Here is an 18,155-nt window from a genome sequence, read left to right as displayed (position 1 = left end):
CAAACTGCAAATGTTTTTATTTTATTTTTTACTCTGCAAAGCTTCACATAGAAAGATGTGTCAAAGATGGTCAGCAAAACATTCGATGGGTCCATCCATTTGATGCAGCACACTCCAACCGATCAAACAATTCCTCGTGCCCAGAATGAAGGTAAAATTAAATAATCGCAATCGTTTCATTTAGAATGGGCGGTTCTCTCTGTACTTTTTCCGGGGAGTTTTATTGTAATTTAGGAGATTCGATTAATCTCGGACGGGCGACCGAGGATGCGTGTTTTGCACCGGGTGAAAGTTGATTGCATTCTTTGTTGTCTCCCGGGTGTGACGAAATCGGCTCAAAACAAAGTGACGTGGAGCACGTGGAGTAAAGCTGAGTGTTACACCTTGATCACACTGACAGCATCATCGAAATTTGGTACACCAGAAATACATTCATTTCCAACGGAACGCTGTATTTGACTTGCAGCATTGCATTGCAGAGCGTTCTGTGTGGTACATGCATTGGATTTATCGTACCTCTATGCATCAAATTGTATGCATAGACAGATTGACGAAATGGTAGCAGAAGGTGAATGTTGAACTTTTGCTGCGTACTATTTTCGCAATGATGCTGTAGGTGCGATCAGGGCCTTCTTGCCATACGGTATACATTTTACTTAGTCTTCACAATACATGCCGTATCACAACAAAAAGTATAATTGTACACATTAGCAACGTCTTCCGTGGTTTACTACTGGTACCGCACACAAGTCAACGCAAAGCACAAATTGAAAAAATCCAACACGCGCGACACACTGCACACAATGAATGCTACGCAACCTAGTCCTGCAGATGAGTCGCAGTGGTGTGTATTGCCTCCCAATGAAATTAATGAATTTATGCCTGAACACATACAGTTGACACAACCGATGTGCGTAGGATTCTGTGTTTTCACAAGCACAAGTGATTTGCTTTACTTTGAAAAAGAGATAGAAAATTAAAACATTCATTTTGATTGAAAATATATGTTGTATGTTTCTGGACGATGCACAATGCTGCCTTGTAGACAAAATGACCGAGCAGCACATACTATTCGATTTGAGAAGGGGGCTCCTGCTCCTCCCTCCCCGCTTTCGACCTATGACGTACCAGGCCTTTACCCAATGCCGCACGGCAGCATAATCGAATCCACCCAATCAGATACATGTTTTGAAAAGGTTGGACAATCTGAGTGGTACAGAGGTAGTCTCGAAGTTCCAACGAGCCAATAGAAAAGGGCACAAAAGTCACGCATCCAGCCCTCAGCTGTTTTTGTTTTTGTCTGCCTCCTGTTAACTCTAGAAGTTAGGGTTAAAACAAAATACAAGCGCCGTGTTCTAAAATAGAAGAAACAACAAATACTTTTAGTTTCAGGATTCAAGTCATCAATTTGCAATTTGTATAGCATGTATTACATTGTAATAACTAATCTCAAGCGCATACGTGTGTAGAGGAGCTGGGTTTCGAGGTGATCGATCCGAACACAGGCCACTGAACTAGGGCAGTGGAGCAGGACAGGATAATCACTGTGGACGAGATGGAGGAACGGGAGACATCCGACGGTCCGGGAGGGCCTCAAGGCTTGATCAGCGCCTCGTTCAACCAGGACACCACGTAAGCATGCGCCCTGTCTGCCAACTCGGGCCAGTTATAGCGTATTCAACTTGTCACACTGTTAGAAGATTCTTCTTGCATAATCTAGGCAGTAAATCTGTATGCGTCTGTCTAGCTGTAATATGGTCTGTCTGTTGGTCTGTAGCAGATATATGTTAATGTATGAATTCTATCTTCCTACCTAACCCACTTGTGCATGTAGTTTATCAATGTTAATACAATTGTCCCATGGTGTCTCATCAACACAGTTCCTAAAATATAGGTTAGTACCTTGTGAAGTACGCCACCACACTACGAAGGCTTATAGATAGATGGCCAGAGAAAAGTATCCAGGGAAGATTTGACCTACAGTAGAGATACTGGTCAGCGCAGCAGACTATTGTGCAAATTAGTTTTTTGTCTCCGATGATGACACATGCAATGAGTTGTGGAACTGTCATGATTTCTTGAAGCACTAAGGCTATCACCACTGCATGCATGGGGCGGTTGTAGGAATTGCATTATGACAAATGGTCTTTGGGTATGGGATCCCATGCTAGGTAACATTATGAATGTTGGAAGTTGAGTGTGAGTGATAGAGGAGCAGCCAGAGACTGTTGATTTACAGGGCGGTTACAGGTGTAGTAACAGCCAGGCGGTCAAACACACATGTTAATGTTAGATCTCTTCCATTTTCAATCATCCTCAGACATGATAAGATAAGACAAGCAGCAGTTAGGCTATATGTTGCCTGGGATAGGCCTATATCCCACTGAACCACGCACCTGTTCAACTCTGAGTAGTGGTTGCCCTCAGGCACAGATCTAGGATCAGCTCACCCTCCACATAGCGTAACCTGAACCATAAGGGGGGAAATATTAAACTGATATTAGATCAGTGTCTACTCTAGAATGAATTTGATCCTATATCTTCCTAGTCCATCCTATTCCACCTGTTGACAGATGCCTGCCCCTCCTTTTCTCTACACAGTATCTCTGTATATGCCCATAGTGTGCTTGATTATCAGGAGTGTTTGAAGTGCCTAGGGTGATCACATGACCTGAGTCAACTCTTGCTGTGTTGACCATACAGCACACTGTGTATCCTTAATTTCCCCCTGACTGCTATATATAGCTCAGTGGGTAGTGAGGCATTTCATGTATCCCCTACATTTCCTGGTAAGTGAAGTGTGTACAAAGGCTTTCCTTAGAAAACATCCTCTGCCTTTAGTGGTCCAATCAGCCTTGGTCCAATCAGCCTTTCCGCTCATAAGCGTAGTGTCATTTAAGAATGCACTGAGTAAAGGTAGTAGTTGATAGAGGTGTCCCGGTTAGAGAACAAGGATAGGGAGAGAGACTTGAGGTTCAGTTTACAGTGTTTGAGCTCCCATTTATTTTCTCCAATCAAAGATCCATTTCATTTCCATGAATTACTTGTGTGATTTTGATATTGGACTCACAGATAACAAAAAGACAAATGCTGGAGAGGTTTTTACATCTGCCCGGATTGTTTGTCATTGAACTCATTCGATTTTATTGTATGGTTTTTACATTGTTTGTTCATTTAGTTTAAAAGGTATAGCGTGTGTAACTCTGTGTTGTTGCATGTGTCGAACTGCTTTGCTTTATCTTGGCCAGGTCGGAGGTGCAAATGAGAACTTGTTCTCAACTAGCCAACCTGGTTATATAAAGGTGAATAAAAACAAGGTAGATGATTATTTAGATTATGGCACGACAAGTGAACATCCAGCCTATTTGGTTATATCATATTAACAAACTGTAACCTTCAATCAAACCTTGAGAGGAGATTATGATGAAACCATTATGGCGGTTTACAAGACTACACCCCTATAGTGGATTATAGACTACACACATAGTGGACGCCATCTTGGATGTGTAACAACAGTTGGGTCTCTGTGTTGCAGCTCTCTATCAGTGGGCACTAAGTCAGGCTACAGACTCTTCTCTGTCACCTCAGTGGACAAGATGGACTGCATCCACGAAGGAGGTGAGTGAGTGTCCTTATAGCTTGTGTGTACTGGTAGCTACAGTTAAAGACTAAGCTGGTATCCTAGCACCGAGACAAAACAAACACCCAATAAGCTGTGGTCAGGTCAACTAGCATGGTTGAACAGTAGTCTTGTAACCAGAGAACAAGTTGTTCTAAGCTGACATAGCCCTCCCTCTCCCACATATGTAAACAATGGTAGAGAGCAGTGTGTTACATCATAAGCCTGTTCCCAGTAATGCATTCTGCAAGTATTTTATCAGTGTTTCATATCACAGAGAGAGGAAAGTGTGTGATCCTATGAATGTTTTAGTTTGAATGAATGATGGAATGAATGATGGAATGAATGATGGAAAGTGTGTATGTGTGGTATGTATGTGTGTGTGTGTGTATTCTATGCACAGTGTGTTTTATATTAGCACTTGTATGTGATTTAACCCTTCCAACTTCCAACTCCCTCTCCCTCCTTTTCCCCCCTTCCCCATCCCTCCCTCTCCTTCCCCTCCCTCTCCCCTCCCTCTACCAGCGGAGTGTCCAGACGTGTACATCGTGGAGCGGTTGTTCTCCAGCAGTCTGGTGGCGGTGGTCAGTCTCTCCATGCCCCGACGTATGAACGTCTACCACTTCAAAAGGGGAACAGAGATCTGCAACTATAGCTACTCTAACAACATCCTCTCAGTCCGGCTCAACAGACAGGTAATGGACCTATTCCAAACCCATTCCTCACCACTACACTCCTAGAAAAAAGGTACTATCTAAAATGTTAAAGGGTTCCCTATAGGACAGCCGAAGAACCCTTTTGGAACCCTTTTTTCTAAGACTGTATACTTAGGTCAGATTGAGGCGCCATTCCAATCCAATCTCTCTCACCAATCCTGAGATCAACTCCCATTCCAAACCTATCCCATCTTCCAGCTCTGCAGCAACGTTTCCCTATCTTTCCCCTGTAGAGGCTGGTGGTGTGTCTGGAGGAGTCAGTGTACATTCACAACATCAAAGACATGAAGCTGCTGAAGACGCTGCTCAACACGCCCCACAACCCCTCGGGTACTGAATACACACACACACACACACACACACACACACACACACACACACACACACACACACACACACACACACACACACACACACACACACACACACACAATTCATCATACCCTCAACTATGCTCAGTTTCTAAACACAGACAAACCCTCCAACCCGTCAGGTCTCTGTGCCCTCTCTGTGAACCATGGTAACTCCTACCTGGCGTACCCTGGCAGTCAGACCATCGGAGAGATCATGGTCTATGACACCAACAACCTGGTAAGACCAGATATTCAAATGACTTCTGCCACAGCGGCTATTCAAACCACTGTCTGCACAGCACAACGCATGGGGTATTCATGTTGACCCCAATGGCAGCTTGTGGGTTAGCTAGTAGAGTAGTTGGAGAGGTAGTTGAGTTGCCTTAATTCCTTTGGGTACATGAAGTACAGTCATTGCATGTCACGGCTGTTGAAGTGGTCACAGGTTGATGATGTTACTAATGTGTGACCTGTGTTTTCCTCAGAGCAAGGTGACGATGATCCCAGCCCATGACAGTCCCCTGGCAGCCCTCACATTCAACGCTTCAGGAACAAAACTGGCCAGTGCCTCCGAGAGGGTGAGTCTGACTGTTCCTTTCTTTCTCTTTCTGGTTGTCTCTGCCTGTCTTTCAACTGTACCTCTCACTATATATATATACACACATATACACTGAGTGTACAAAACATTAGGACACTTACACCTTTTGTCTTGTCCATTCACCCTCTGAATGACACACATACACAATCCATTTCTCAACTGTCTCAAGGCTTAAAAATCCTTCTTTAAACTGTCTCCTCCCCTTCATCTACACTGGTTGAAATGGATTTATCAAGTGGCATCAATAAGGGATGATAGTTTTCACCTGGTCAGTCTGTCATGGAAAGAGCAGGTGTTCCTAATGTTTTGTGCACTCAGTGTAGATCTCTGTCTATGGTTCTGTCTGATCATCTCCTCCTCCAATCCAGGGTACAGTGATCAGAGTGTTCACCATCCCAGAGGGACAGAGGCTGTTTGAGTTCCGTAGAGGGATGAAGAGGTCAGTTTATACCAGACTATAGATACTATATGTGTGGACAGACTACAGATACCACAGTTACTACAGACACAACAGACACTACAGATCAAATCAAATGAACTGTTATTTGTCACATGCACCAAACCGTTGTAGACCTTACCATGAAACGCTTACTTATAAGCCCTTAACCAACAATGCCGTTTTAAGAAAATAGAGTTAAGAAAATATTTACTAAATAAACACAAAAAAACATGTAACACAATAAAATAACAATAGCGGGGCTATATACAGGGGGTACCGGTACCAAGTCAATGTGGAGGCTATATACAGGGGGTACCGGTACCAAGTCAATGTGGAGGCTATATACAGGGGGTACCGGTACCAAGTCAATGTGGAGGGTATATACAGGGGGTACCGGTACCAAGTCAATGTGGAGGCTATATACAGGGGGTACCGGTACCAAGTCAATGTGGAGGCTATATACAGGGGGTACCGGTACCAAGTCAATGTGGAGGCTATATACAGGGGGTACCGGTACCAAGTCAATGTGGAGGCTATATACAGGGGGTACCGGTACCAAGTCAATGTGGAGGGTATATACAGGGGGTACCGGTACCAAGTCAATGTGGAGGGTATATACAGGGGGTACCGGTACCAAGTCAATGTGGAGGCTATATACAGGGGGTACCGGTACCAAGTCAATGTGGAGGCTATATACAGGGGGTACCGGTACCAAGTCAATGTGGAGGGTATATACAGGGGGTACCGGTACCAAGTCAATGTGGAGGCTATATACAGGGGGTACCGGTACCAAGTCAATGTGGAGGGTATATACAGGGGGTACCGGTACCAAGTCAATGTGGAGGCTATATACAGGGGGTACCGGTACCAAGTCAATGTGGAGGCTATATACAGGGGGTACCGGTACCAAGTCAATGTGGAGGCTATATACAGGGGGTACCGGTACCAAGTCAATGTGGAGGCTATATACAGGGGGTACCGGTACCAAGTCAATGTGGAGGCTATATACAGGGGGTACCGGTACCAAGTCAATGTGGAGGCTATATACAGGGGGTACCGGTACCAAGTCAATGTGGAGGCTATATACAGGGGGTACCGGTACCAAGTCAATGTGGAGGCTATATACAGGGGGTACCGGTACCAAGTCAATGTGGAGGCTATATACAGGGGGTACCGGTACCAAGTCAATGTGGAGGCTATATACAGGGGGTACCGGTACCAAGTCAATGTGGAGGCTATATACAGGGGGTACCGGTACCAAGTCAATGTGGAGGCTATATACAGGGGGTACCGGTACCAAGTCAATGTGGAGGCTATATACAGGGGGTACCGGTACCAAGTCAATGTGGAGGCTATATACAGGGGGTACCGGTACCAAGTCAATTTGGAGGCTATATACAGGGGGTACCGGTACCAAGTCAATGTGGAGGGTATATACAGGGGGTACCGGTACCAAGTCAATGTGGAGGCTATATACAGGGGGTACCGGTACCGAGTCAATTTGGAGGCTATATACAGGGGGTACCGGTACCAAGTCAATGTGGAGGGTATATACAGGGGGTACCGGTACCAAGTCAATGTGGAGGCTATATACAGGGGGTACCGGTACCAAGTCAATTTGGAGGCTATATACAGGGGGTACCGGTACCAAGTCAATGTGGAGGGTATATACAGGGGGTACCGGTACCAAGTCAATGTGGAGGCTATATACAGGGGGTACCGGTACCGAGTCAATTTGGAGGCTATATACAGGGGGTACCGGTACCAAGTCAATGTGGAGGGTATATACAGGGGGTACCGGTACCAAGTCAATGTGGAGGCTATATACAGGGGGTACCGGTACCAAGTCAATGTGGAGGCTATATACAGGGGGTACCGGTACCAATTCAATGTGGAGGCTATATACAGGGGGTACCGGTACCAAGTCAATGTGGAGGCTATATACAGAGGGTGCCGGTACCAAGTCAATGTAGAGGCTATATACAGGGGGTACCGGTACCGAGTCAATGTGGAGGCTATATACAGGGGGTACCGGTACCGAGTCAGTGTGTTCGGGTACAGGTTAGTCGAGGTTATTTGTAGATGTAGGTAGGGGTAAAGTGACTATGCATAGATATTAAACAGCAAGTAGCAGCAGTGTAAAAACAAGGGGGTTAAGAGTTACCAGCCTCAGAAATTGCATCCCAAATAAATGCATCACAGATTTCAAGTAACAGACAGATCTCAACATCAACTGTTCAGAGGAGACTGCGTAAATCAGGCCTTCATGGTCGAATTGCTGCAAAGAAACCACTACTAAAGAACACCAGTAAGAAGAAGAGACTTGCTTGGACCAAGAAACACGAGCAATGAACATTAGAGCGGTATAAATCTGTAATTTGGTCTGAGTCCAAATTTGAGATTTTTGGTTCCAACCGCCGTGTCTTTGTGAGACGCAGAGTAGGTGAATGGTTGATTTCCGCATGTGTGGTTCCCACCGTGAAGCATGGAGGAGGAGGTGTAAGGGTGTGGGGGTGCTTTGCTGGTGACACTGTCTGTGATTTATTTAGAATTCAAGGCACACTTAACCAGCATGACTACCACAGCATTCTGCAGCGATATGCCATCCCATCTGGTTTGGGCTTAGTGGGAATATCATTTGTTTTTCAACAGGACAATGACCCAATACATCTCCAGGCTGTGTAAGGGCTATTTGACTAAGAAGGAGAGTGATGGGTGCTGCATCAGATGACCTGGCTTCCACAATCACCCGACCTCTTCCCAATTAAGATGATTTGGGATGAGTTGGACCGCAGAGTGAAGTAAAAGCAGCCAACAAGTGCTCAGCATAGAATAAGGCTGTAGCGTAACAAAATGTTTAAAAATTCAAGGGTTCTGGATACTTTCCGAATGCACTGTATATAGGGCAGCAGCCTCTAAGGTGCAAGGTTGAGTACCGAATGGTAGCCGGCTAGTGAAGGCTATTTAACAGTCTGATGGCCTTGAGATAGAATATGTTTTTCAGTCACAGCTTTGATGCACCTGCACTGACCTCGTCTTCTGGATGACAGCGGGGTGAACAGGCAGTGGCTCGAGTGGTTGTTGTCCTTGATTATCTTTTTGGCCTTCCTGTGACATCGGGCGCTGTAGGTGTCCTGGAGGTCAGGTAGTTTGGCCATGGTGATGCGTTGTGCAGACCGCACCACCCTCTGGAGAGACTTGCGGTTGTGGACGGTGCAGTTGCCGTACCGGGCGGTGATACAGCCCAAAAGGATGCTCTCAATTGTGCATCTGTAAAAATTTGAGGGTCTTAGGAGCCAAGGCAAATTTCTTCAGCCTTCTTAACCACACTGTCTGTGTGGGTGGACCATTTCAGATGGTCAGTGATGTGAACACAGAGGAACTTGAAGCTCACCACCTTCTCCACTGCGGTCCCGTCGATGTGGATATGGGCGTGCTCCCTCTGCTGTTTCCTGAAGTCCACGATCAGCTCCTTCGTTTTGTTGACGTTGAGGTTATTTTCCTGGAACCACTCCACCAGGGACCTCACCTCCTCCCTGTAGGCCGTCTCGTCATGGGTGAACAGAGAGTACAAGAGGTGGCTGAGCGCGCACCCTTGTGTTGCCCCAATGTTGAGGATCAGCGAAGTGGAGGTGATGTTTCCTATCTTCACCACCTGGGGGCGGCCCGTCAGGAAGTCCAGGACCCAGTTGCACAGGGCGGGGTTCAGATCCAGGGCCGCGTGCTTAATGATGGACTTGGTGCGTACTATGGTGTTGAAGGCTGAGCTGTAGTTAATGAACAGCATTCTGACGTAGGTATTCCTCTTGTCCAGGGCAGTGTGCAGTGCGATGGCGATTGCATCCTCTGTGGATCTATTGGGGCGGTAAGCAAATTGAAGTGAGTCTAGGGTGTCAGGTAAGGTAGAGGTGAAATTATCCTTAACTAGCCTCTCAAAGTACTTAATGATGACAGAAGAGGGTGCTATGGGGCAATAGTCATTTTGTTCTGTTACCTTTGCTTTCTTGGGTACAGGAACAATGGAGGACATCTCGAAGCAAGTGGGGACTGTAATGTCTGTGGTGTCTGTGGTATCTGTTGTCTGTCTACACATGTAGTGTCTGTAAAATCTGTAGTGCCTGTAGTGTCCCCTTCTGAGGGGGAAAAGGCGTTGTCGTGCCCTCTTCACAACTTTCTTGGTGTGTTTGGACACTACAGACACTACAGATACTACATGTGTAGACAGACTACAGATACTACAGACACTGCAGACACTACTGATACTAAACTCAGCAAAAAAAGAAACGTCCTCTCACTGTCAACTGCGTTTATTTTCAGCAAACTTAACATGTGTAAATATTTGTATGAACATAACAAGATTCAACAACTGAGACATAAACTGAACAAGTTTCACAGACATGTGACTAACAGAAATTGTATAATGTGTTCCTGAACAAAGGAGGGGTTCAAAATCAAAAGTAACAGTCTGTATCTGGTGTGGCCACCAGCTGCATTAAGTACTGCAGTGTATCTCCTCCTCATGGACTGCACCAGATTTGCCAGTTCTTAGTGTGAGATGTTACCCCACTCTTCCACCAAGGCACCTGGAAGTTCCCGGACATTTCTGGGGGGAATGTCCCTAGCCCTCACCCTCCGATCCAACAGGTCCCAGATGTGCTCAATGGGATTGAGATCCGGGCTCTTTGCTGGTCATGGCAGAACACTGACATTCCTGTCTAGCAGGAAATCTCACACAGAACGAGCAGTATGGCTGGTGGCACTGTCATGCTGGAGGGTCATGTCAGGATGAGCCTGCAGGAAGGGTACCACATGAGGGAGGAGGATGTCTTTCCTGTAACACACAGCGTTAGTCCGATGATGCTGTGACACACCGCCCCAGACCATGACGGACCCTCCACCTTCAAATCGATCCCGCTCCAGAGTACATGCCTCTGTGTAATGCTCATTCCTTCGACGATAAACGCGAATCTGACCATCACCCCTGGTGAGACAAAACCGCGTCGCGTCAGTGAAGAGCACTTTTTGCCAGTTCTGTCTGGTCAAGCGACAGTGGGTTTGTGCCCATAGGCAACGTTGTTGCTGGTGATGTCTGGTGAGGACCTGCCTTACAACAGGCCTACAAGCCCTTAGTCCAGCCTCTCTCAACCTATTACTGATGGAGTCATTGTGCGTTCCTGGTGTAACTCGGGCAGTTGTTGTTGCCATCCTGTACCTGTCCCACAGGTGTTATGTTTGGATGTACCAATCCTGTGCAGGTGTTGTTACACGTGGTCTGCCACTGTGAGGACGATCAGCTGTCCGTCCTGTCTCCCTGTAGCGCTGTCTTAGGCGTCTCACAGTACGGACATTGCAATTTATTTCCCTGGCCACATCTGCAGTCCTCATGCCTTCTTGCAGCATGCCTAAGGCATGTTCACGCAGATGAGCAGGGACCCTGGGCATCTTTCTTTTGGTGTTTTTCAGAGTCAGTAGAAAGGCCTCTTTAGTGTCCTAAGTTTTCATAACTGTGACCTTGCCAGCAGCATACCACCCTGTATACCACTACTTGCTTGCTTCTGAAGCTAAGCAGGGTTGGTCCTGGTCAGTCCCTGGATGGGAGACCAGATGCTGCTGGAAGTGGTGTTGGAGGGCCAGTAGGAGGCACTCTTTCCTCTGGTCTAAAAAAAATATTCCAATGCCCCAGGGCAGTGATTGGGGACACTGCCCTGTGTAGGGTGCCGTCTTTCGGATGGGACGTTAAACGGGTGTCCTGACTCTCTGAGGTCATTAAAGATCCCATGGCACTTATCGTAAGAGTAGGGGTGTTAACCCCGGTGTCCTGGCTAAATTCCCAATCTGGCCCTCAAAACCATTATGGTCACCTAATAATCCCCAGTTTACAATTGGCTCATTCATCCCCCTCCTCTCCCCTGTAACTATTCCCCAGGTCGTTGCTGCAAATGAGAACGTGTTCTCAGTCAACTTACCTGGTAAAATAACGGTAAAAATAAAAAAATAAAATAAAAAAATAATAATAATTGCCTACCGTCTGTAAGCTGTTAGTGTCTTAACAACCGTTCCACAGGTGCATGTTCATTAATTGTTTATGGTTCATTGAACAAGCATGGGAAACAGTGTTTAGACCCTTTACAATGAAGATCTGTGAAGTTATTTGGATTTTTAGAAATTATCTTTGAAAGACAGGGTCCTGAAAAAGGGACATTTCTTTTTTTGCTGAGTTTGTGTAGACCGACTACAGATATTGCAGACACTGCAGATATTAGACACTACATACACTACAGATACTGCATATATTACATACACTGCAGATATTACAGATATTACTGATAATACAGAACAGACACTGCAAACACTACATGTGTAGACAGAATACAGATATGACAGACACAGATACAACAGACACAACAGGTACTACATGTGTAGACAGACTACAGAACGATTCCAAGGTATTGTAGTGGTAGGTTTGGTATCTTGAGGGATGATGACTCTTACCATGTGTGTCTGTGTCTCAGGTATGTGAGTATCAGCTCGTTGTCCTTTAGTTCAGACGCACAGTTCCTCTGTGCCTCCAGCAACACAGAGACGGTCCATATCTTCAAACTGGAACAGCACAGCCCCAGGTACTCACTGTTTACTCTCCAGATTTTGTTGTGTTGATTGTCTTACGACTTGTCCCTTTCTGGTCCTCAGTGGCTAGTTGTCAGGTGTGTTCAATGTTTTATGTTAATTTTGTCTCTGTAGTCAGTCAGGAAGAGCAGTGCGATTGATTCCTGCCTGTCTCCTCTGCCTGTCTCTAGTCGAGATGGCGAGTCTCCTACGTGGGGTGCCTACGTGGGGAAGATGTTCACAGCAGCCAGCACCTACCTTCCCTCCCAGGTCTCTGACATGATGCACCAAGACCGGGCCTTTGCCACCGTACGACTCAACATGTTCGGACTCAAGAACGTATGCGCCTTGTCCACGTAAGTGTGTGTGTTTGCGGGGGGATGCAGAGCGGGATGGTGTGTCACTTTATTTTACAGTCCTATTACTTGCTATATTTTCAGGGTTCAGAAGCTACCTCGTCTGCTGGTGGCATCATCAGATGGACATCTCTACATCTATAACATTGACCCACAGGATGGAGGAGAGTGTGTTCTGGTCAGGAAACACAGGTGAGGGACTGGGTTCCGGTCAGGAAACACAGGTGAGGGACTGGGTTCCGGTCAGTAACACAGGTGAGGGACTGGGTTCTGGTCAGGAAACACAGGTGAGGGACTGGGTTCCGGTCAGTAAACACAGGTGAGGGACTGGGTTCCGGTCAGGAAACACAGGTGAGGGACTGGGTTCCGGTCAGTAACACAGGTGAGGGACTGGGTTCTGGTCAGGAAACACAGGTGAGGGACTGGGTTCTGGTCAGTAACACAGGTGAGGGACTGGGTTCTGGTCAGGAAACACAGGTAAGGGACTGGGTTCTGGTCAGGAAACACAGGTGAGGGACTGGGTTCTGGTCAGGAAACACAGGTGAGGGACTGGGTTCTGGTCAGGAAACACAGGTGAGGGACTGGGTTCTGGTCAGTAACACAGGTGAGGGACTGGGTTCTGGTCAGGAAACACAGGTGAGGGACTGGGTTCTCGTCAGGAAACACAGGTGAGGGACTGGGTTCTGGTCAGAAAACACAGGTGGGGGACTGGGTTCTGGTCAGGAAACACAGGTGGGGGACTGGGTTCTGGTCAGGAAACACAGGTGGGGGACTGGGTTCTGGTCAGGAAACACAGGTGAGGGACTGGGTTCTGGTCAGGAAACACAGGTGAGGGACTGGGTTCTGGTCAGGAAACACAGGTGAGGAACTGGGTTCTGTGTGTGTGAGCCTCAGAGTTGGGGTCAATTCCATTTCAATTCCAGTCCATTCAGGAAGCAAAATGACATTCCAATTCCAATTAATTTCAATGCTTTTCAATGAGGAAAATGTGGAATTTGATTTACTTTCTGAATTGACTGGAATTGAAATGGAACTGACCCCAACCCTGGTGAGTATATGTGTGTGCTTAAGCATGGTTGTATATGTGCGTGAACTCAGGCTCTCTTTGTGTTTTCTCCAGGCTATTTGAAAGAGATGAGGCGCCACAGGAAGCACAACCGGAAAAGGAGGAGTCAGAGGATGGAAGGTCCCTCCCACCGTCAACCAGCCCATCATACGCTGCCACTGTGTCCCTCCCCTCGACCCCACCTTCTTCTACCACTCTCACAGGTAATGTGTGTGGTTTGCTTCATGAATGTCTTACCTTGTGTGATTAAGGACTTTTTTCAATCCGTATCACAGAAGTTCAGCTTTACAGCGTGATTGAAATTTAAAGGAAATGTTCCCGCTTTAGCGGAAACTGCATCACGGTAAACGCTGCATATGTCGGCTCAATTGGAAATTACCTTTAAATGTGTATTGTGGAATCTGTAAATCTTCAGCTTTATAGACTGAATACAGCCCTTAGTCTGGTGATGTGTCTTGTAATCTCTCTTCTCCTCTCCTTCTATCCTCTTCCCAGGCTACTCAGAGGATGGAGGGGCTGAGAAAGGGGATGTGATCCCTGAACATGAGTTTGCCGAGGGACCCGTCTGTCTGGATGACGAGAACGAGTTTCCTCCCGTCAGCAAACAGACCAACTGACCCACCACTTCCCTGGAACCAATCAACTGGAGCCATTATGACCCGCCACTTCCCAGGAACCAATCAACTAGAGCCATTCACGCAAGAAGGAAGTATATCAGTGTTAAGAGAACCCCCCACCCCATGTCCCCAACGAGCCAATCAAATGGGAGAAATGTAGATGCCACAGTGTTGATTGGTTACTCTAATGTGCCATTCAGAAGTAGAGTGTGGCTAGATAGTAGACCCGTCTCAGTACATTGTCTCATACCTGGCCCTAAAGGTCAGTATGAATACAATTTAAATCCATTCCCTAACTATCAGAAGGGAAGCAGGTCTGGGCTATGAATTTGTAGCCTTCCTCTAGTCTAATATTAACCAATATTTAACCTGGTTAAAAAGGAACTTTAATATTGAATTGCAATCATATAGCGCTATTGAGAAGTGCTCTGAGCGCTTAACCATTCAGTTGTACTTTTATAACCTGTTTAGTATAGTGATTTCTAACACTGACTGGATAGTGAGGTCCGAGTCCTATTCTGCTGCTTGATGCATATTGGCTAGAACCCAGTGTAGGGTGGAAGAGGGCAGAGAGGGTCACAGACAGACTGCGTCTTATCAGTGGGCTATAGCTGTGCCACGCCCTGAGAGAGAAGAGGGGGGAGGGAGAGAGAGGATGGTGGAATAGAGAAGGAGAGAGAGAGGATGGTGGAATAGAGAAGGAGAGAGAGGACGTTCTATCATATGTCTTGAGGTGATGTTTTTGAACTTATCTCTAGAAAAAAGGTGGGAAGAATAATATACACATACTGATAATGTGAAAAACATGATTTATAGTATTGTAGATTCTTACAGGTCCTTTTATTTCAGTGATAATATTATTAACACCATTGACTAAATAATGTTGAATATTGTACAATTTCATACATGACATAGATGTTTTTACTTTGTAAAAAATTATGTTGACTTGTACTAAATATTATTTTGGAATATGAAATTAGAATTATTCATCAATGCATTAGTCCTACAGTAATTAAGTGAAGGTTTTGGCGGAAAGTGGATTTTTATTGTTTCTGTATAATGTGTATGTATATATGTGTGTGTGTGTGTGTGTGTGTGTGTGTATATATATAGTTGAAGTTGGAAGTTTACATACACTTAGGTTGGAGTCATTAAAAGTTTTTCAACCACTCCACGAATTTCTTGTTAACAAACTATAGTTTTGGCAAGTCGGTTAGGCCATCTACTTTGTGCATGACACAAGTAATTTTTCTAACAATTGTTTACAGACAGATTATTTAACTTATAATTCACTGTATCACAATTCCAGTGGGTCAGAAGTTTACATACACTAAGTTGACTGTGCCTTTAAACAGCTTGGAAAATTCCAGAAAATGATGTCATGGCTTTAGAAGCTTCTGATAGGCTAATTGACATCATTTGAGTCAATTGGAGGTGTACCTGTGGCTGTATTTCAAGGCCTACCTTCAAACTCTGTGCCTCTTTGCTTGACATCATAGAAAATCAAAAGAAATCAGCTAAGACCTCAGAAAACATATTGTAGTCCTCCACAAGTCTGGGTCATCCTTGGGAGCAATTTCCAAGTGCCTGAAGGTACCACGTTCATCTGTACAAACAATAGTACGCAAGTATAAACACCATGGGAACACGCAGCCGTCATACCGCTCAGGAAGGAGACGCGTTCTGTCTCCTAGAGATGAACGTACTTTGGTGCGAAAAGTGCAAATCAATCCCAGAACAACAGCAAAGGACCTTGTGAAGATGCTGGAGGAAACGGGTACAAAAGTATCTATATCCACAGTAAAACGAGTCCTATATCGACAAAACCTGAAAGGCCACTCAGCAAGGAAGAAGCCACTGCTCCAAACCCGCCATAAAAAAGCCAGACTACGGTTTGCAACTGCACATGGGGACAAAGATCGTACTTTTTGGAGAAATGTCCTCTGGTCTGATTCAACAAAAATAGAACTGTTTGGCCATAATGACCATTGTTATGTTTGGAGGACGAATGGGGAGGCTTGCAAGCCGAAGAACACCATCCCAACCGTGAAGCATGGGGGTGGCAGCATCATGTTGTGGGGGTGCTTTGCTGCAGAAGGGACTGGTGCACTAAACAAAATAGATGGCATCATGAGGTAGGAAAATTATGTGGAATTATTGAAGCAACATCTCAAGATAGTCAGGAAGTTAAAGCTTGGTCACAAATGGATCTTCCAAATGGACAATGACCCCAAGCATACTTCCAAAGTTGTGGCAAAAAGTCAAGATATTGAAGTGGCCATCACAAAGCCCTGACCTCAATCCTATAGAAAATGTGTGGGCCGAACTGAAAAAGCGTGTGGAAGCAAGGATGGCTTCAAACCTGACTCAGTTACACCAGCTCTGTCAGGAGGAATGGGACAAAATTCACCCAACTTATTGTGGGAAGCTTGTGGACGGCTACCCGAAACATTTTACCCAAGTTAAACAATTTAAGGCAATGCTACCAAATACTAATTGAGTGTATGTACATTTCTGACCCACTGGGAATGTGATGATTAAAGCTGAAATAAATCATTCTCTCTACTATTATTCTGACATTTCACATTCTTAAAATAAAGTGGTGATCCTAACTGACCTAAGACAGGTAATTTTTACTAGGATTAAATGTCAGGAATTGTGAAAAACTGAGTTTAAATGTATTTGGCTAAGGTGTATGTAAACTTCCGACTTCAACTGTATGTATATATATATATATATATATATATATATACACACACACACGTGTGTATATATATATATATATATATATATATACACACACACACGTGTGTATATATATATATATATACATACATACATACATATTATATGTGTGTGTGTATGTATGTAAACAGTATGCCTATTGTTATTACCTTGTGACTGATTTGCCAAAGGGTCGAGCTTTGAGAACACTAATGTTCTTTTGAAGTTTTGATTTAAGATTTTAAACCACAAATGAAAGGGAATGTGAATCAAAAAAGTCTCCTGTGTTTCATTTCATTGAAATGTCTTAGGTTAAAATTAACCTTGGAAGAAAGATCTTTGTCAAATCAAATTAAACCCAGCTATTAGTGGGACAAACTACACTGGTCTTAGGTCAGTGTGTATTGCCAATTTCATCTTACTTATTGCGTTGTCATATACTCCCCACCAGAGTGTTAGTGCAACCCAGAAGCCTCAGTGGTATTACTGTACAAGAAGTCTGTGTACAGGAAAACACTGTTAATATTGGGAATAATAGTGTGAATATTGTTTTCACTATATATTTTACCTCTTGGTGATGTCATTCCGAAACATAATGTTAACTTTCACTGCTATGCGGATGACACACAGCTGTACATTTCGATGAAACATGGTGAAGCCCTAAAATTGCCCACGCTGGAAGCCTGTGTTTCAGACATAAGGAAGTGGATGGCTGCAAATGTTCTACTTTTAAACTCGGACAAAACAGAGGCGCTTGTTCTAGGTCCCAAGAAACAAAGAGATCCTTAGTGGGTCGTACCTCATGTCCTTTTATGACTAGCTCTGATCACTCCTTAGTGGGTCGTACCTCATGTCCTTTTATGACTAGCTCTGATCACTCCTTAGTGGGTCGTACCTCATGTCCTTTTATGACTAGCTCTGATCACTCCTTAGTGGGTCGTACCTCATGTCCTTTTATGACTAGCTCTGATCACTCCTTAGTGGGTCGTACCTCATGTCCTTTTATGACTAGCTCTGATCACTCCTTAGTGGGTCGTACCTCATGTCCTTTTATGACTAGC

General features: G+C 45.1%; 1 protein-coding gene across 3 annotated transcripts; it reads left to right on the top strand.

The window, feature by feature from the left end:
- Positions 1-27: 27 nt before the first annotated feature.
- On the top strand, positions 28-17,380 carry LOC129814060 (WD repeat domain phosphoinositide-interacting protein 1-like). 3 transcript variants are annotated; one of them, XM_055867915.1, is made up of 14 exons: positions 28-151; positions 1,470-1,632; positions 3,536-3,618; positions 4,145-4,314; positions 4,569-4,665; positions 4,829-4,926; positions 5,174-5,266; positions 5,655-5,725; positions 9,540-9,590; positions 12,238-12,345; positions 12,523-12,687; positions 12,772-12,879; positions 13,808-13,956; positions 14,249-17,380. In XM_055867915.1, the coding sequence occupies exons 2-14, from the start codon at positions 1,556-1,558 to the stop codon at positions 14,368-14,370; spliced, it is 1,392 nt and encodes a 463-aa protein (XP_055723890.1). In that variant the 5' UTR covers positions 28-151; positions 1,470-1,555; the 3' UTR covers positions 14,371-17,380. The 3 variants fall into 3 exon arrangements, with proteins under 3 accessions (XP_055723890.1, XP_055723239.1, XP_055724772.1); XM_055867264.1 differs by lacking the exon at positions 28-151 and having other exon boundaries at positions 1,243-1,632; XM_055868797.1 differs by lacking the exons at positions 28-151; positions 9,540-9,590 and having other exon boundaries at positions 1,246-1,632.
- Positions 17,381-18,155: the final 775 nt, after the last annotated feature.

This window comes from Salvelinus fontinalis, chromosome 1, assembly GCF_029448725.1.
Source record: "Salvelinus fontinalis isolate EN_2023a chromosome 1, ASM2944872v1, whole genome shotgun sequence".
In the NCBI taxonomy this organism is placed as follows: domain Eukaryota; kingdom Metazoa; phylum Chordata; class Actinopteri; order Salmoniformes; family Salmonidae; genus Salvelinus; species Salvelinus fontinalis.
This window is presented reverse-complemented; position numbering and strand designations above follow the sequence as displayed.

Coding starts and splice junctions, on each gene's coding strand:
- LOC129814060 (XM_055867915.1), top strand. CDS start 1,556: ATGGAGGAACGGGAGACATCCGACGGTCCGGGAGGGCCTCAAGGCTTG. Junction 12,688..12,771: donor AACGTATGCGCCTTGTCCAC/GTAAGTGTGTGT, acceptor CTATATTTTCAG/GGTTCAGAAGCTACCTCGTC. Junction 12,880..13,807: donor GTTCTGGTCAGGAAACACAG/GTGAGGGACTGG, acceptor TGTTTTCTCCAG/GCTATTTGAAAGAGATGAGG.